Consider the following 21,250-nt stretch of genomic DNA (forward strand, 5'->3'; position numbering starts at 1 on the left):
CTTAGTTAAATCTACAGTAGGTGGCAACCCTTTTTTTGGCCAGGCAGTGTATATGCATTTGTATATAAATACCAATTTCTGAGGTTCCTTTGTGCTAAATGAGTCAACAGAGACAACAGAGCCATTAAATTTTTTTTGAATAGAATATACTTTATTGATCCCAAGGGGAAATTGCTTATTCGTTGACAAGCTACTCCATCCAAGGTGTTAAAAATTCAATAATACAAATATAACCATAAGTGATAGAAATTTATAATTAAGTAATTTAAATATGACTGAAAAAAATAAGCATGTACATGGAAATATGGTAATCTGTAAATAAATCTATAAATGAGAAAAAATTAGATTAAGTCACTCAGAGTTGGGCATTGTAAAGTCTGATAGCTACAGGCAGAAATGATTTCCTGTGGCGCTCTGGTGTATTTTGGTGTGACGAGTCTCTGGCTGAAGGTGCTCCTGTAGCCAGCCAGCATGTCATGAAGTGGATGAGACTCGTCCAAGATGACCTTCACCTTGGACAGGAACCTTCTCTCTGACACAACTGTCAGAGAGTCCAGCTTGACACGTTGTTGGCCTTGTTGCATCAGTCTGTTCAGTCTTATGGTGTCCTACACCTTCAGCCTACTGCCCCAGCATACCACAGCATACAGGATAGCACTGGCAACCACAGACTCATAGAACATTCTGAGCAAGGTCCGGCAGATGTTGAAGGACCTCAACCACCTCAGAAAGTAGAGGTGGCTTTGGCCCTTCCTGTAGAACGCATCTGTGTTCTTGACCCTGTCCAGTTTCTTATCATTGTGGAGTCCTGAATATTTATATTCCTCCACAATGTCCACACTGACCCCCTGTATGGAAACATGGGTCACTGGCATCCTAGTCCTCCTCCTCAGATCCACCAACAGTTCCTTAGTCTTTGTCACATTGAGCTGCAGGTGGTTCAGCCCACACCATGTGATAAATTTGCCTACAGCAGCCCTGTACTCAACCTGATCGTCCTCTCTGATACAACCAACCACAGCTGAGTCATCTGAGAACTTCTGTAGATGACAGGACTCTGCGCAATAGTGGAAGTCGGTTGTATAGAGGGTGAAGAGGAAGGGAGAGAGGACAGTCCCTTGTGGAGCCCCCTGTGTTGCTGACAACTGCACAAAAACCGATGTTTTTCATGCATTTATTTCTGTAAATTATTATTACAGCAATTAAAAACTTTCTTATTACAGAAATGTGGGCGTTTTGAAAGGTATGTTTTATACCTGCTCAAAGGTTGTTATTTTCAAAAAATCCTCTGACAAACAAGCCTCATTGGAACCTATATTCTAATTTATTGAATAGGACCGTAATAGGAAAAGGAATAAAAAATTATTTAATGAAAAGAGACAAAAATTTAACTGTTTAAGAACTTTGATGAGTATATTTCTGTAAAATGGTTGACCTGTTTGCTGCTTCTATCATACCTGAACTGAATAATGGTAGTGGAAGCATCTCACTGCAGGAATATTTGACATTAACCTGGACAAAGAGAGCATAGAGAATGAGTGCTGTCAAAAAGGAAAGGTCCTCAAAGCTGTGCTCAGCAGAAAATCATTGAGCACTACTGTGTACAATATTATTTAGCCAGAATAACACTAGATTATCTGTGATTAGACTTAGAGGTTCCACCTCACCAATGCTTCCTTGCTGACACATGATTATCAGGCATGTAGTGTGGGATAGAGTTCAAATCTATGAGTGCAAAGAGCAATAAGATGCCATGATTTAAGGGCTGTACCATTCAGTCCAGAGAATTTAAAATCATATCTTTTAGGTCACAACACATTTGCTAAAGTTGTACTTCTTCAAGCCTTTTGCTAATTGAAAATAATATTTAAAAGTCTTGTAATCCTAGTTAGTTTTTTCTAATGTTTGCTGCTACTGTCTCCATTGAATGTCTCATCATGTGGCAGCTTTTACAATAAAAACAAAAACAAACAAACAAAAAAAAAATCATGTTAGCTCATATTAGAGAGAGAGAGATTGTAAAAAACATAAAATGTACTCAAGGACAAAAAGATACCAACCCGCACCACCCTAAAAGCACGGCAGACGATACCAGCAAGAGGGTGATGAAGGAGTGATTTCATGTGTGCTTGTCTGTGAATGTGCATGGTAATGGTGGTTGGAGAGGAAAAATGCATGTGTAAAACAACATGAACCAATGATATTTGGCATCACTGGGATCTAAGGGTCCAGGGCAGTCATTATCTCTTTTGTTGAAGCATTAAAGAAAATGGCTTCTTTTTATGATATCACCAAGTGTTTTCCTGCTCTCTGTGTGTCTTTGTCTATAAGAGTGTCAATATTGTTGTGGTGCTAACAGCTTACAATGGCCATAAAAGATAATTTCTGTATGGAGCTTCTCTTGGCTACTTCTTTTAAACTACAAATTGATTCACATATCTATTGAAGCTATGATTTTACCCTCTCTCTTCCTTTAGAGATTGGTAGAGGCAGCAGAAGAAGCCCACCTACAGCATGAAGAGGATCCAGACCTGCAGGTAAGTCAATGCATACAGTGGTTTTATGTTAGTACTGCCTCAGTGCAAACTTAATTTCAATAAACATGTTCATTCCTTATTCTCAGAGGATTGAAGCAAATCCCTGCTGACAATCAAAGTTAGAGCTTTTATTATTAACGTGTTAGGATAAATGAAGACTGTAGGCCTCTGTAAAAACAAGAGTGGCCAGATATGAAGAAAAGCCAAGTTCTGCTGTTTCAGTTGAGCACACTGCAATATTTTTCCTTTGCAGTCCATGTCCCTGGAAAGTTATATATAGTATAGTATAACATTATAATATAGCCTCACTGGAGCTGTTGGCCAATAATGCAGTTATTGCATAAACAGTAGGTGGAATATGTTCAGAAAGTAAAAGGCAATGCCTCCTAACATATCAGTGCATGATCAGATACTATTCTATGTTTACTGGTATTGAACAAATTAGGCCGTTAGGCAGGTTGGTTAGGATTTGGCAGTGGCTTGTGTGCTTTGTATTAATATTACTATTAATATTACTTTTGTACATGCCTCATAGGGCAGGAAGCAAGACAGTGAAAGCAATAACAAATACTGAATTTCTTTCTTGTTTTGCCCCTTGTCATATCCAAAAATGTGTTTTACATGGGTTTAAAGATGAGGAAGTGAAGTGAATTTTGGGAGCCATCTAATACTGTCATGTACAAGATGTACGTATGTAGTTTATGAGGCAGACCCATTTTTGATAGTGTGCATGCAAAAAGTGTTAAGAATTTAAAGGGTGCTACTGAGTCAGTAGACAAAGTAGCTTTCTCTGTGACATTACTGCCCAATGCTCTATCAAAGTCTGAGGCAAGTGATCAAACAAGTTTTAGCCAAATTATTCAGAAAGTATTCAATGCTTTTATTAGTTGAAGCGACTCCAAGCATTTGGAATGCCTAAGTGAGTAAATAATCCGTGCAGACATAGTGTTTGCATAGCAAAGCATGAGATTAAGTGACGGTACTATTAGGTCATTGTGGCAACATTTAGGTAGTACTTGTGTAAATTACATTTTCAAGATGGCACCACGGATGACTGCCTCGGTACTTCGCTTGTATTTCTAGTGTACTTTGCTGCCAAACTACAGCCACTTTTACAAGAGAGCAACTCTTAAGCACCAGGCAATCCTCTCTGGAAAGCTTTTCTCCAGTTTTCATCGATCCAGAATGTTTTTCTGAAATCCTGGTTGGAAACGCGACACATGTTCGTGGGAGTTTACTGAGATGCTAGCTGATGTCTGCACCCTGGTGAAGGTTGGAAAGAGTGAGCTGCTCCTTGACTGTACATGGAACTTGGACTTCCATTGATTTGACTCTTTCACCAAAACCCGGCTCAGTGAACACATCCCGGACAGTACACTTTTGGTGCTGATCTTACACCTGTTTCGAAGGCAGTAATGTAATGCTGTGACAGAAATAATAAAACACTGCCACATAAATGTTTTTTTTTCAAAACATGACTATGGATGGAGATATATAAGGCTCTGACAATGAAGTAAGGAAACTTAGAAATAGTATTAAGGAAGCCACTGAAAAAAAGGGGCAAGCGTGATGAAAAGTAAAAGAGGACCAGGTATGCTTTGAGATCAAGTTCTTCAAAGGTAGAAGTCTTGCAATACAGAGATGATTCAGCTTTTACTCTGAAAGCAGAATTCTGACCTAGAAGTCCAGGAGCAACCCAGATTTTCATTCAAACCGGCTCCCATGCATATAAACGGAGTGCAAGTTGTAGGAATACACTGTTTATTTGCATTTCTCGCCTTTTCTGTCTTATTGACCCATAGTTTGTGTGTATGTTGCTTGGATGTTTAATTGCAAGAAATACATTGTTAAATAGATTATATTGGTAATAATTTCAACACAGCAAAAGGCAAATCCCTTTGGTTACTGAAACTTCTAACTAGAATGGGGTCAACTTGGGACAGCATTTCCAGATCCCAGTTCTGTATTCCAAGGCAAATACAGCATAAATTTACAAAATAGCCTAACCAAAACTAAGATAAATGTAAAAAATACATCAATTTGGAAAACCAAAGATCAAGATCTACACAAAATGGAAACCAAACAGACCATGACAAACTAAAAACAAAAATCCTCAGTGTAGCTATAAGATTGATACTTTGTCACAGATGTTTTATAAAGACTCTTAAGTCCTCACTGAAGAAAATGTTTCACCTACCATTAAAACACTGAAAAAATTGTAGGAACGTTAACATATACTGTATACTCGTACTCATCGTCTTCCGCTTTATCCGGGACTGGGTCGCGGAGGCAGTAGACTCAGCAGAGACGCCCAGATGTCCCTCTCCCCAGACACCTCCTCCAGCTCCTCCGTGGGGAAGCCCAAGGCGTTCCCAGGCCAGCCGAGAGACATAGTCCCTCCAGCAAATTTGCATGAAAACTGCTTGATTGATAAATCAGAAGGAAATGGGTTCAGAAAAAACAATTGTTTTGAGGTCTTATTGGTGTTTTTTTTCTTTCAGATAATATCTCAATCAATTCATTGCCTTTTTATGCACTGTTCATTTTTTGTGTTGACTGTGTAGATGATAAAGTAACAAAATAATTTAACTGTGAGCATTCAATCACTGGAGGAATATATGGAAGCCCTTACTCTGGCATATCCACAGGTTTGCATGTGTACATAGCTTTTTTAAACGTTTCCATGACCGTGGGGTTATTTTAAAGTAAACACAGATAAACAATATCTATACACTTTTAGTCTAAATTATGTCTCCCAATATCTTTTCTGTCTTATGTCATTATGACATAAACTGCAAATCTCTAATCTAAACACACTCTAAAAACCATCACTTTTTTTGAGTTATACATAAAATAATGAATTAATATTATTTTTACCTTAGCACCACCCCCCCCTCCACACACACACACACACACAAACTGAACCACTCAACTAATTCTAAACTATTCCTAATAAGTTCCTCCTTTTGGGCAAATGCTTTCTTTTAATCACATCTGCATGCACACCTCCAAACCAAGCTGCTGCCTTCATGGTTCTGCCTCAAATCCATTTTAACAGCTTTAATTTTGTGAGAGCTGCTTTGAATTGTGTACGTCATGTGCGTGTTTAGCAGTGCAGCAGTTTTGTGTGTGGCTGCGTGAGCATGGTGTTTGTGCCAGAGTTTGCTGAACGTCAAGCACAGTTTAGAACAGAGTTTTTTAAAGTGGGAGGAGCAGCACAAACTTGAGGTCTTAAGGGGAGCTATGATACTAAGTCGACTTTGGAGAATTTGCTAAGCCATTTTTTAATTCTGAGTGCTTGTATCTGTGCCTGCTTTAAGTAAGTGTTTACTTTGTCAGTTCTTTAGAGTATTACAGTGAATGTGGTTTTTTGCTAGCACATGCTATCAAAGGTGCTTAGTTACTAAGTTAACTGCTGTCCAGCTCTTAGGATTATAACAAATCTTTTTGGTCTTCTTGGTGATCTCAATAATTCTTACACATCCTCTGAATTCTCCATTTTTTACTGAAAAAAAAAACAACCTTTAAAGTAAAGCTGATATGGTTTCAGTGTACTGAGTTTGTCACCACAATGTGACATTAGCTATGTTTAAAAATATTAGCGATTTTAAACTAGCTCACATTAACTGATAATGAACTGGCTAACAGAGCTTAGCTCATTTTTCAAACTACTTAAATGTGAAACCACAGAAGCACACTTCTGATATTTAATATCTTCTCCATTTAGATTCCAATAGGTTCCAGCCTTCTGCGCTCTGTGGCGCATTTTTTGTGCTTTATACCACTTATCCTCGGTGTGCAGCATTAGTATGTTCATATAAAGTGCCATACAGCAATGGGATTTTTTTTTTCTCCCATCTTACTTGTTTTGGAGCATTTTGAAAAGGTTGTAATCCAAAAAAATGCAAATTTTCTACTGGTTTTTGTGTTGTAAAGACCTAAACGTAAGGACCTAAAATGAGTAAAATGAAAACAGAGGTCACAGTTTTTAGAGTGAAAGGAGCTAAATGTTGGCTGAAAGGAAAGCAGGTTTTACCCTCAAGCTAACAATAGTGACTAGAAATGAGACCTTAAGCAAGACAATGGATTACTAAAATAAATGACTATGGAAAATGAAGTCTACAGTCATTTGTCGTCTTTGCCCATTCCTGCAACAAATTCTCAAAATCCATACTTTTGTAAAAGACCGGTAATGTATATATTTATATTCAAACATTTGTTTTTGTTGTTTACTGTGGTAAAGATGTAAGCATTATGTTACAGATGTTATCATAGATTTTTAGATCAAACAAAAACTCTATTAACTTGTAAATTAGACAGCAATCAGTTATACTTTGTAGTCACTTGCAAACTCTTGGATTTAGAGCAGCAATCTTCTTTTATATGGTTTTAGTACTTTCACACAATAAATTAAATGGCTAACTAACTGTGTTTTCTCTTTCCTTCTGCCATTTTTAATACTATTGTGTTTTCCTTATTTACAACCATGTAACAAATATTATCAATGACAAGATTTTTGCATACTTTTGTGGATATGGTTTAACACAATATAGCATATGGCACTTTTGTGTCATGTATGTGCTTGTCTTTTAATTTGGTGCTTGATGGGCATGATCATTTTGTGGGATCACAGTACCGTTTTATGTCAGTAATTATTTGGCAGCAATGAAATGAGCCCAACATGGAGAGTGCCTCTTTGTTACAGCTTTAATTTCACAGCCTGGACTGTTGCTGCATTATGGAGTGTGTAGTGTAATGGAGAATATCTCCTGAATACAGCAAAATACTATAACAAAAAACATACATTGCACCAACATGGCAGGATTATGTATCTAGGTCTCTGAGAATATAGAGAAAAAAACAAATAAACTAAAAAATAGGAAATGGAGAGGGTTCAAAAAAGAAAACTTGAACATGCATTCATAGTCTGAAGTCATTAGCAGATGCTTGTTGGCATGGTATTTGGCCACAGTAATTGCACTTGCTTTGATAAAAGATGTAAATTAGGAGGTTGTGCAACACAGCTGGTGGACCAGGTAAAGGCAGAGAATAATATCATAGGGTTCACGAAAATCATGGACCTGACATTTGTCATTAGACATACACTCACAGCAACAACTACAACATTTTGTAGCTGTGGATAATTCAGTAATAACATGGCAAAATATTTGTCCAAAATAAGAAGTTTCTTCTTTACCACTTAAATGAAAAAAGGGTCACAAACTAAAGCAGCGCTTGAATTACTGATCTATTAATTCTTCATCTATAGTTAGCTTTTGATGTGGGTGATATGGCACCCCACCTATAGGTTACTTTCTACCAGGGGTGCCAAAAAGGATGAACAGTCAACAGGAATTACCCACTGCCCTCTACTATTATTTATTATATATTTTTTAATGTTCCACATCAATGTTAGTGTACTAAGATGTTCCTTTGTGTGTTTTAGGGCAATGTATGTTTCAATTGTTCAGTTGTTTATTGTTTTTCACTATTATTATTATTATTGTTATTATGTGAGGTATAAATCAAGCAAGTCACCCAGCCTGGGCTAAAATTTAGAGCTGCGTTAGTTGTTCACATGCATGTTAAACTGCATGTATGTTTATGAGCACTCTATCCTTACACCTGTGTAAGAGTGTGCATGTGTGTGTTCATGTCTCTCTGATGGTGGCAATCCTAATAATGCGTTTTACTTCAGCACATGGTGAATAGATGGTAATTATCACCAGCTGAACTAAAAATACCGCATCCACGCTGTAGGGTGAAACCTCCTTCATCACTATTCGGGGGTTTATTATAAAATGTTTGTGCGGTTTATAGCTACTGGATACATATTTGGCTGGCAGCGGTTTGATAGGAATTTCCTTATCTATCCTTTCCAGAGCTCTTCTGCTTCCATGTGAAATTGGCACGGTAATCTGCTGCGATTTTCCTCCCTCACTCTCTTACCCTGTGCTGTAAATAGGAAAGCAAGACAGCAGTCTCCCATGGCCTCTGCAGCCAATGAAAGCCTTCCTTGGAGGTTGGAGACAAAACACCCAATTGCCAACTCTTATGCTGACTGAAAACGTAGCCCCGGTCTGAAGGGAACAATAAAAGAAATGCTTTGTCCTTTAGTTTTTTATTTATGTATTGCCCTTGCCTTCCTGTCTGGGATGGCACTAAAGAGGACAGAGGGATAACCGCATGCTTGTTGATTTGCCAATTTGCTGTCCACACTAGTAACAAAAACAGTTTGACCTGTATGTCTGTGTATTCATTGTATTGCCTACCTCAGTGTCCTGCCACATACATTGTTAGTAATGCGAAGAAGGATTATTTTTAAGCCATCCTATCAAGTGGTATTTTAGTCCCTCAAACACGTAATGTACAATTACACTTCACAGCTGTTAGTCTCATCTGCTTGCCAACTTCACATTCAAACTGTTTCAATCTACTTTTGTGTACAGGTTTTCTAGAGAGATGTGGAAAGGCCATGCAGAATAACTAATACTGACAACTTAAAGCTACTTTTAAAGGATGAATCAGTTCTAGAAAAAAATTATTAAAAAGAAAAAAACAGTTCTAATGGCTACATTTGGGTAATGAACTTATTTGTGCAAACAATATATATCATATTATTATCAGAAATCATTTGCACAAAATATCAGAATGCAGAGTTTATGTTTCCCAAGTTACCATTAGTGCCAAAAGGTTTATGTACAATTACTTACTTTATTTAAACACATATTTCACTTTTAGATATATATTTCTTTTGTCAGAAAGGTTATAAAAAGACCATACATAATTAAATAGCCTGAAACAACACAAAGCTAAAACCCAGTATAATATTTACTATAACACAAAACAAAGGCAAAACATGGTACATTGACAACATAATTGATCAAAATTACATAAAAGGGTTGCTTGATCACAAGTTATATTCTCTGATAATTCATTTCAGTTTATTTATGTAGTGCCAATTCACAAAATAAAATATACACGTAATGACTGATTTTCATTTAATTATGTGCAGATAGTAATCCAATACCTGCATTTTTTGCATAGTACCTGTCACAAGTACAATAAAGTTAAGCCAAGTGCAATGAATATGATTGACAACTCACTAAAAAAGTTTGACACTTTGACACAGCATATTCTTATTTAGAAAAAATCCAACATAATTGTTTCTAGGACAAATTCATCAAAAACTGAATGTGTAACAAATCAATTACTTTTGCTCAATGTTGCTTGTTTGTGGTTTTGTATTCATGTTGTTTATTGCTTTCTGTTTTCCTGACAGTTCTGATTTCGTTCTCCCTCCCAGTGTGTTCTCCTCTCGTCCTTAGTTCCCTTGGTGTTGCTTTCCTTTTTATGTACTTAGAAGGGTTTCCTTATTATTATTATTATTATTATTATTATAGTTCTCTGGTTCCTTAGCTTTGCTCTCGTTGAAACCAAGATTGCGCCGACGATGGCAGCCTCGGAGCTTCGCTCTCTCTTTGTTTTTGTATTTTGTGTGTTTTTATGTTTTTCGAGCCACAGTACTGTGGTGTCGGGCCACAATCCTGAGGTCTCATTCAGTAGAGAGGAACTTCTCAACATCAGAGAGTCCTCTCTCAGGATTTTTTCACCATCTTTCATTGATCCGAGGTTCACTGAGCTCCTAGCAAGCGGAGCTGCGGCTCTATACGGGATACTGCGCCGAAAGCGTCGAAGGGGAAAGCGTGCTGGCGTGCTGGTAAAGCTCTGCAAAAGAGGACTTCGCACACCACTGCCTTCAATCCACCTGGCAAATGTCCACTCTCTAAACAACAAGATGGACGAGCTGCTTCTTCTCACAGGTAAAAACAAGGACCTCCGCGGATCAGTGATTCTCTGCTTTACCGAAACATGGCTGAGTGAAAACCTCCCGGGCCACGCACTGCTGTTGCTGGGCTTCCAGCTGCTCAGAGTGGATCGCAGTGCGGAGCTATCATTGAAGAGGCGAGGAGGCGGAATCTGCTTTTATATAAGTGAAGGTTGGTGCAGAGACGTAAAAGTGCTGGGGAAAAACATGTAGTCCGGATCTGGAGTCATTTTCCATAATCTGTAAACCGTTTTATTCACCGAGAGAGTTTTCCTTGTTTATAATAATGGCTCATATTTTCCACCGCATGGCTGCACTTCTGCCGCGGAAAAACATCTTGCTGAGCGGATTACAGATGTGGAGAAAAAATACACGGACTCTTTCATCATAATACTGGGAGATTTTAACAGAGCAAACCTCTCCAATGAACTCCCCAAATACAGACAGCATATTAAGTGTCCCACCAGAGACAAAAACACACTGGACCATTGTTACACAGCTTTAAAGGACTCATATCACGCTGTTACCAGGGCTGCTCTGGGTTTTTCGGATCATTATCTAATCCACCTCATCCCAACCTACAGACAGAAACTAAGAGCTTCTAAACCCAAGGTTCACACTGTTAAGAAGTGGACTGAGGAATCAAAGCAGATGCTACAGCCACTGACTTAAACCAACTAACTGATGTGGTGACATCATACATCAGTTTCTGTGAGGACATGTGTGTGCAGACCAAGACATTCTGCACCTTTGGGAATAACAAGCCATGGTTTACTCCACACCTCAGGAATCTGCGCAGGGAAAAGGAAGAAGCTCACAGCAGTGGAGATTGGGTGCGGTACAGGCAGGCCAGGAACAGACTAACAAAGGAGATCAAAGCAGCCAAGAGAAGCTACAGTGAGAAGCTTAAGAACAGCCTTTCTACTGGCGATGCTTCGGCTGTATGGACCGGTCAGAGAAACCTGACTGCCTATAGGAGCCCCCCCACCCATCCTGAACAGAGTCGTCTCCTGGCCAACCGTCTGAATGGCTTCTACTGCAGACATGACAGAAAGCCATTCAAATCATCTCCTCCACATCCCATTCAGGAACAAGTTCTTCCCACAAAGCTACCAACCCCCTACCTTCAGATCCTCTGCCTGCACTAAAGATCTCCGAGGAAGATGTAAATAGGCTCTTTCAGCGCATGAAAACAAAGAAAGTTGGAGGACCTGATAACGTCTCCCCATCATGCCTGAAAGCCTGTGCAAATCAACTCGCTCCGATCTTCACAAGGATCTTCAACAAGTCACTGGAGAAATGTGAGGTCCCCTCCTGCCTCAAACGATCCACCATCATCCCGTTGCCCAAGAAACCCACCATCCTAGGATTAAATGACTACAGGCCTGTAGTTCTGACGTCCGTGGTCATGAAATCCTTTGAGCGGCTGGTGTTGAAGCACCTGAAAGACATCACAGGCCCCCTGCTGGACCCCTGCAGTTTGCTTACCGAGCAAACAGGTCAGCAGATGATGCTGTTAACTTAGGTCTACACTTCATCCTGCAACACCTTGACCACCCAGGGACGTACGCCAGGATCCTGTTTGTAGACTTCAGCTCGGCCTTCAACACCATCATACCAGACGTCCTCCACCAGAAGCTCACCCAGTTCAACGTCCCAGCCTCCACCTGTCAGTGGATCAACAGCTTCCTGACGGACTGACAGCAGCAGGTGAGACTGGGGAGCATCTTCTCCCGAACCAGATCAATAAGTACTGGTGCCCCCCAGGGGTGTGTCCTATCCCCACTCCTCTTCTCTCTGTACACAAATGACTGCACCTCATCGGACTCGTCCGTGAAACTCCTTAAGTTTGCAGACGACACCACTGTCATTGGTCTGATCCAAGACGGTGATGAGTCTGCATACAGACAGCAGGTGGATCGGCTGGTACACTGGTGCAGTCAGAACTACCTTGAACTCAACCCACTCATGACTGTGGAAATGGTGGTGGACTTTCGGAGAACACCACCCCCATACACCCCCCTCACCATCCTCAACAACACCGTATCGACCGTGGACCACTTCAGGTTCTTAGGAACCACCATCTCTGAGGACCTGAGATGGTCTTCACACATAGACACTGTTCGAAAGAAGGCAGAGACTACTTCCTGAGGCAACTCAAGAAGTTCAACCTTCCACAGGAGCTGCTGGTCATCTTCTCCACTGCCATCATTCAATCTGTCCTGTCTTCATCCATCTCAGTGTGGTTTGGCTCATCCAAAAAACAGGACAGGTCCAGACTGCAACGAATAATCAGGAATGCAGAGAGAATAATCAAGGCTGACCTTCCCTCCATCCAGGACTTATATAGGTCTAGCATCAGGAAAAGAGCTGCTAAAATCTCTGCAGACCCCACACACCCTGCACATAAACTGTTTAGAGTTTTACCTTCAGGCCGCCGCTACAGAGCACTGTTCACTAAAACCAGCCGCCACAGAGACAGTGTCTTCCCCCAGGCTGTTTCTCTGTTAAACATTCAATAGAGTACAAAACAACAGCATACAGATGTTGCAAATGCACCTTTTTATTTATATATGTGTATATTGTACATTGTAAATATATATATTCTGTTATACAAAAACAAAACCAAAGAGCAAAGTGTACCAGAGTCAAATTCCTTGTTTGTATGTACAAACTTGGCAATAAAGCTGATTCTGATTCTGATTCGTTTTATGTTCATGTTTTAGTATTGGTTCCTTTGCACTCTCCCTTTTATTAGTTTCTTTTCTGTTACTCCTCTCGTCATTAGTTTTCTTCTTTTAGTTATTAATTACTCAGTTTTAGTTCCCTTTACATTCATTGTCCCTCTTAGCTTTGTTCCTCTAGTTTATCTTTATTCTCCAGTCCCTCCTTTATAGGTTAGCTTTAGTTATTGTTTACTTTTATTCTAGTCCTCGTTTCCTCTGCTTCATCTCAGTTTGTTCTATCAGTGTTGGTTTAGGTTTGTTTACTTTTGTAGTCAGGGTTTCTTTATGGTTTCTTTTTGCCAAGTCCTTAGATCTTACGTTGTTGTGTTCCCTCCAGTTTCTCTGTTTCCTTTAGTTCATGTCTATTTTTGATTCTTATGTTTTATTTTATCTTGGTCTATAGTTTCGTTTAGGTCTTGTCACTGTCTTGTTAATTAGTCCCCTTCCTCCTGTTTTAGTCTTCGTATTAGGTTCACCTGCTCCCTCTGCCTCCCCGCGTCCATGTCACAGTTGTTCCCTGTTTTCTTTGATTATCTGCCCTTTCTTACCCTCTCATGTCTCTCTGTATATTAGTTGGTCTGTGTTCTTAGTTCCTCACTGGTTCCTTCTGTTCACTACTTCGTTGACAACCCCGTTCACAACCCCCTGCAGAGTCAGCTTTGTAGGTTTTGGATTTCATCTTTTGCCTGTACCTGCAGTGTTTTTGCTTCGTTTCTTTGAGAAGAACTTTTGGAATTAAAGCTTAAGCCTTTCAGCAACATTAATCTGCCTAGCTCTTGTCTGCACTTGGTCAACCTAAACCTCAGAACGCGACACAAACATGTTAACAACCTAAAACAATGTCACACTTTACCATGAAAGGAGTCAAACTTTGCCTTTAATTTTGTAAATCTTAATATTTTTTGTTGATTTGTAGTTCTTGAAGCTTTCTTTGAATATCTGTAAACTTTCTTCTCATTATTTTCTATGCACCCTGTCATAGACATGCATCCTGTCCAAGGTTCATTTTCTGGACTCACCAACTGAACAAACAGCATAAGTACTAAATATAAGTACAGGTGTATGGTTGGACACACAAACTGCTCATAAGAAATATGTTACATCTCCAGCCAAGCAATCATTACATTTCCTCAAAGTCTTGAGAAAACCTGTATGAGTTAAAACTTTCTTTAGAGAGATGCACCACTCCTTAGTAATGTCCTCAGCTGAAAAAATTTCCTATTATTTTATTGAAGGCTTTGTTAGGATCAGATCTCTCCTAGCATACTTCTGAGTGTTTAAACTAGAAAATAGCTATGGGGATAAATATTGTTATTTTTTTAATTGATTTGATCTCGTAATTGCACCGCAATTTGGGGCTGGTAATAAACTGTTAAGACAGAAAATATAAAACCTGATTTACCTTTTACTCCATAGTTTAGTGCTCCATTAATTTTACAATACACATTTTAATATTATTAAATACTTAGCTATTACATAACAAAAATAAGTGTTGATAATTTCCATTGCTGTTATTTAAAAGTGTTATGTGTACTACAGGCCTGTGTATTGCAGTCTGTTTTACCTCTGATATGGGAAGCTCAGACTTTAAAATGCATGAAGTGAGATTTTAAGTATTGCATATCCACCATTACTTGGCCTCTCCTCCAAGTTATTTACTCAGACTGCTGCCTCATTTAAGCAGTGATTATCTACACCCATAGCCCCTGGTTATTTTTCGGTCACATTTCCACACTTTTGGTGTGGTGACTTCCCCCTTTCACCACCATGGAAAAAGGGTTTGGATGTGGGTGTGGAAAAGTGAAGATTAAAGTTAAACGTGAGTACCAGAGGGTGGAGCGTCATGGTTGACCCTCACTGCTGCCCATATGTTAATTTTTCTGTTTAAAATCCTTCTTTGCTGCTTTGGGCTGTTGATTCAATGTGTTGCTTCACTGAAAAGATTTATTTCCAGATCAAAATAAAGCTGCATTTTTTTAATATGTGTGTAAGTTGTTTCTTTCATAACGTTTGGGCTGATCAAATAATGAGCTGCATTGGGTCTCTTTTAGAAGGCAAATTGGACCCTTGACTTCACATTGTTTTTTTTTTTTTTACTATGCTGAAGTGGTATCAGAATGTAATACGATACAATGGAAAAGTTTTTATGGTATACAAGTAATAATTTATGTTGATCAGGAATTTCAGACGTTCCTATACCTTCAGCTTGTTTCTAGTTTCAGCATGGTGAACTCAGACATGCAAGTTTCAAAATGTAAATTTAAAACTCAGTGGGAAATGTCACAGTCATTAAATCTTTTTTAATGATCAAATTAGTCACTTAATTACTGCTGGCTGTGGGGACTAGCAGAAAAAGCAAGGAAGTCAAGGCCTGCTTCTTCTTCATATTTTCCTTGGTGTTGTGTGAATGATGATGGCCTGGGAGCTGGTTCTCCAAAAGCAGAATTAAGTAGTGTAATTTGGCTTGACTGAACTGGCTTTATAAACCAGGCTGAAGAGGAACAGCAAATTCAAGACAGATTCAAAAGGCTTTGTTTCACCACAGAGCAAATATAAATCAGTGGGAACATGACATTTAAATTCAATGAGTTTGTATTAGAATCAATATTTTAAGAAATTATCACATTGTTAACTGGATTTTGAAAACACGCACACTTACTATACATGGGTATAGTCACATGGGTGACTTAATGGGGCGAGCTGGACCAAGTCATGGTGTAAAAGGGTATCTGAATTGCTTCTGAAGCTTGACATGTCTGCTGTAAAGATTTTAGCTGTAAGAGCTCCACCGCCGTAAAACACGTGCTGGCTCGCTGGCAGCCGTAAGATGCACTATTATTATATACAGAGAGCTAGTGAGATAATTGTCGTGTATTACCTAATTTATTTATTTTTGTTTGATTAAAACCCATCTCTTCCACTTTCTGTTGTTTCGGTCAAGGTTTACTTGTTCCTCCTTTGTAACAGGTGCTGTAAGCCTTGCAGCCATCATAAGCCTTTAGCAACCTCAGGATTAGTTTGGTTATCTCTGTATAAAGTTTATTTATTTATTTGTTCTTAACAATTTCAAAGCACTAACTATTCAACACATGACTGGAAATATCAAATAGATTGAAAAATATTGCATAGTGATGAGATCTAGACTTTCAGTAATACTGCTAAAATATGTGCCCACACCTTTCCTTTAAAGACCATGTCACCGTCACTAGTCAGATTATTTGCACAAGAAAAAAATGTAAGCATCTTACGTCACTTTAAACTTACCTCACTTTAGGCAGCAGATAATAGTGGATGTTCATGATTCATTCAAAGCTTTTTGAGCTGCAGTAAATTTTCCAAGGCAAAAGCACTGCCACTGCTCCGCTTTTTTACTTTTACTAACCTTTATTTGTCCTTTCTCTCTATGCCACAATGAGTGAGTGGGTGCTGATGCTACATGTGCAATTTCTCAGTTTAATGCACTGCAGAGTTAAAGATCAGGTTAACACCATGATCAGGGCATGCATTAGTGGCACAGGGCACTCCTTCACTGTACTGTTGGAAAAGCATAATTGACTTGCTGAAAATATGCACCCACATTTGGACACTCTCGTAACTTTGCAGTGTGCATACAGAAACACGTGCACTGGCATCGTGGTATCTCTGTTTTTACACCCACACTGACTCCCACAGCTTTGCAACTCAAAAACTGTGTAATTTAAATTAAAATTAAAAGGTGTATGGTGTGGGTTTTTTCAGTCTCTTAACGGTAAGATCATTTGGTAATTTCTTCTATTATTTGTTTGCTTTAATTGATATTTTGTTTAGATTTTATGCAGGTGTGTAATGTATACATACATAGCATAAGGTATCTGCATTTTGACCATTTTTACATTTGAGTCTCTTTCTTGCTGTTGTTTTTAGGTTCAAGTCTTTCTGTTTTGTAGTAAAAACATCTGCATTCTGAGTTGCCAATATCAGTTCAATTCCGTTCTTTGCTTTGAGAAACACTTGGAAGGAGCTGGGCCTGGTGCATTCAGAACTAGAAGAGACAGACCAAAACTTAATGTATCAGATAGGATAAAAAGATCCAGCATTGTTTACTGGGCAATAGAAAAAAGTACCTTTATTGTAAATACATAATCTGTTGCATAAAGGATGTTTAGGGGGGGAAATGTAGACCTGTAGCTCTTAGAGGAAGTTTGGAAGTCTCACTTTTATTTTAGCTTAAATGAAAATTATGCAGTTTTTATGCACTGAATATGATTCAAACAAAAACATTTATCAGAACTAAATCTGGAAAGGAAGTTCAGTCCTCTCTGACTTGGTAGGGCAAGGCTTCTTTATAGGTTCTCTGATTCTAACTTACTGAATCACTTGGGACCCAGCTGTCCTCTTAGCAGCTAGTTCTTCAAGGTAAACAGTAGTCCTGAGGGGCTGATCAACCGTATAGACAGACTTGGGGCAAGAGCTTTGCAGACATTCAATATTAAAAACTGCAAATCTATTATTTTTCTTAATCACATTCTTTAATTGAAAATGATCTTAGCCACCAATAGATGTTAACCAATAAGATGTTATCAGTAAGCAATATTAAAGGTTAGTACTAAGTATAGATTGTTTCAAAGCCTGCTGAAATTATAAATAAGCAAATAAAGATCATTCATGTAAGAGAAGCTTTGACATATATTGAAAGACATTTAGACAGTATTTTTAGAAAAACTCTGACAAGGTCATAAAAGCATTCATATCTTGGAGCGCTTGGAACACCAGCTGCATGGAATATAAACCTTTATAGGTTTGATCTAAAAGTACTGAAGTGAGATCCCTCGCCTCTGGAAGTAGCCACTGGGACCTGCTTTTGCTTGATAAAACCACAAAAATTGGGATAAATTACTTTATTGAAGAACAGGGCAGAAGTGAGAAATCTTTAAACATATACATTTTTCCCATTTCAGCTTTTTGTCACAGGGAAGAGGTGTCGATAAAGATAAAGGTTAAAGCAAAAATGTAAAAGGAGAAATCGGCTTGGGGCAGAAAAAAAAAGGACACAAGATGAAGAATTATAGAACATATCCAAAATATAGTATGTAATGACAGAAAGAGAACAGACCTAAAACTACAATGGGCAATTGTGTTCCCTCTGCTTCAGTACCTCATTGTGAAGATTCAGATTGGTGTTGGTGCTATGAATCAGAAAAAGGCAGACCCAAGATTCAGCCAGACACAGTACTGAAAGTTTAAAAGGTTTATTCAGCCACAGGAAAACGTCACACAGGTAAAACTCCTCACAGCTTCCAGGAATCACTGAGGCAGAAAGAGGGGTTAGTGACTTATAGTCTCTCCAGATTTTGCAGGGATCAGAAAAGTCACTAACCTTCTTTTGTCTTGAATGGAACTTGAAACCCAAAGGGGAAACCTCAGTGGGCGGCAGGCGGTGATCTCCACAGCACAGGTAAGAAGTGACTCCAGGCTGAATAATCCGAGGGCTAGGCTGGCTCAATAATCCAAGGACAGAAACAGGGTCAACGATCGGAACAAGAGGCGTCAGGCAAGGGGCAGGCAGAGGCATAAACCAGATGCAGGAAACAAGGTCGACAACCAAAATCCAAATAGTCCGACAGGGAGCAGGCAGCGGCATAAATCCAAAAGGCAAGGCAAGGCAAGGTCAAGAACAATGATCAGACAGGAAGGAATGCTGGATATCTACTCACACGATGGCTTTCAAAAATCTGGCACCGTCTGCTTGTCAGAGTCAGTATATATCAGGGAAGACACAGGTGCTTGGCATTCCACAGATTACACTACACTGCAGCAGCCACCAGGTGCATCTAATCTGCTGATTGCAGCCAGGGAGACAGGGTAGAGCAGACGTGCCAGAATCATAACAGTTGGACACTAAAAAAAACAATCAAAAGCTCTCTTACTGGTTTAACTGTTTTGCATTTCATTTAGTGCACTCACGATTTATTATGACCACATTACACATTTCACTGTATGGGGGTCCATTCCAGATGCCCCTGTGTCTGCAGATCTTCAGTTTGAACAAGGGTTCAGCTTTACACAGTGAAGCTCAAGGTGACATAAAAATACACATCTGTATTCTGGTACCTGACAAAGGTTTCCCAAAATAATCCCTTGTCCCTGTGATTCTGTCCGATGTTAAAACATAGGAGCTTTTATTACAATCGTATCTGAAAGCTTGGTCTTCATTGTTTGAGTTATTTCCCTTAACAATTTAATGCTTAACATTTATAAATCATTTAATGCCCAACAAAATTAAGTTTTTTTTAAATACATGATTTTTCTCATGTATGTATGGCAATAAGCAACAAATCCCCATTTTTTTCTAATCAAAGACCTAATTCAAAACAGTTTTTGTACCAAACTATGATTATCTTTTGACTATATGACTGTGTGAAACAGCAACTAAAGTCCCTTACAAGTATTAGTGATATCTACATTTTATTATAATTACCAAATGCATACTTGAGGGGGGTCTCATTGCCTGACTGTTTTTGTTCTGATCCCCATTTGGGCCAACTGACTATTATAAAATGGAGTTTAGACGAAAATTCAGAATGAAAGACACACCTTCACCGCCTCCACCTTCCGATGACTCTTCTGTGCATCTCCCGGCCTTCCAATCAGCATCCTGTCCTTCTGATTCTCCATCCAATCACCTTCTGACGCATTGCTTTTAAAGGACCTTCACCTGTGTTCATCCTCGCCTGTCAGCTGAGTTCATCCCTCCTCCACCCCACCTCCACCATCTTCCTTCTCATCTACTCCTGGCTTCCTCGCTCCCTGGCCGCCAATCCACCACCAGTGTCGGATCAGGGGGAAGACATATTTAAATCTAAGCCTTACAAATGATCATCTTAGCTCATGTTATTCTCAGCATTCATGTCTTCCTCCCAGGTCCGAGCGCCAAAGAAATAACCATGTAATTTATCATCATTAAATCTTTTCTAATTGCCATCCCTTTCTTTGTGAGTCTTTTCAGATTGAAATATGACACATCATGTCCTGATAATACCGAAATAATTGATCAGTTGTCCTAGTAGGTACGAATTGTCCCCAAAGCCTCAATGTAACACACCAGAAAGCTCCTATTTGTACCTGAACAATACATATTGTATATAATCAAACCTGCACTAGGGCTGCATGGTGGTGCAACAGTGCTACCAACTGCACAGTTGGTAGCACCGTTGCCTTACAGCAAGGAGGTCCTGGGTTCGACTCCTGTCTGGGGGTCTTTCTGCATGGAGTTGCATGTTCTTCCCAACCATGTGGGAGTTCTCTCCGAGTTTTCCGGCTTCCTCCCATAGTCCAAAAAACGTGACGGTTAGGTTAATTGGTCTCTCTAGGTTGCCCTTAGATGTGAAGGGGTGTGTGCATGGTTGTTTGTGTGTTGCCCTGCGATGGACTGGCAACCTGTCCAGGGTGTACCCTGCTTCTTGCCAGTAGACTGCTGGAGTTAGGCCCCAGCTCCCCCATGGCCCTGTGTGGAAGACGTGGGTATAGAAAATAGATGGATGGATATTATATACTACTGCTGGAGATAGGTACCAGCCCCCCTGCGGCCCTGCAAGGATAAGCGAGTATAGACAATGGCTGGATGGATGAATGGATGTTATGCACAGACAAACACGTGTTGACTGAAGAAAGCCATGTCCAACCATGAAAATTTTTTGCTCTACTAAAATTTATCCAGCTTTCCAAACTTGTCCTATTTTTGTGTGCATGCAGAGGGCACAATATGGAGAAAATATTCAGCCTTACTCTTTTTCACCTTGAAATGGGAATATCCTCTTTGATAAAATGGTTTTAAGTCTAATCAGGCCTGATTAATTATACTGATAGGCACAAAGCTTGCTAACCTAATTGATGGCTTTATCTGTGTTTTGCACTGTGCTGAAAGGATGGTATTGTTTCTCATGAGAACCTATGAAGATTTACCCCTTTGAAGGTCATTCATGCTCGAGTTGAGCAGCTAAGGTTGGGTGGGGGTTGTTTGAGCACACAGAAAGTCCATTTACTTACATTTAAGGTTAAAGTGTTTCTGGCACAGTTGTTCAATAATGAGTGAGAAACATAAGGTAACTTTATTATAATATGATCTATTATTTATTCTAAATTTATTTCTGTAATGTAATCTCTAATCTCTTTTTATGTGC

The 21,250-nt window shown here is 39.2% G+C and overlaps 1 protein-coding gene across 2 annotated transcripts in view; it reads left to right on the forward strand.

The window, feature by feature from the left end:
• Positions 1 to 21,250, forward strand: part of cacna2d3a (calcium channel, voltage-dependent, alpha 2/delta subunit 3a) — a 189,151-nt gene that overhangs the window by 65,804 nt on the left and 102,097 nt on the right. For both annotated transcript variants that reach the window (XM_047372268.1, XM_047372278.1), the window contains exon 4: positions 2,478 to 2,537. In XM_047372268.1, coding sequence (XP_047228224.1) covers positions 2,478 to 2,537 — 60 coding nt within the window. The remainder of the gene's footprint in view (positions 1 to 2,477; positions 2,538 to 21,250) is intronic.

Source organism: Girardinichthys multiradiatus, chromosome 1 (assembly GCF_021462225.1).
Source record: "Girardinichthys multiradiatus isolate DD_20200921_A chromosome 1, DD_fGirMul_XY1, whole genome shotgun sequence".
Classification (NCBI taxonomy): Eukaryota; Metazoa; Chordata; class Actinopteri; order Cyprinodontiformes; family Goodeidae; genus Girardinichthys; species Girardinichthys multiradiatus.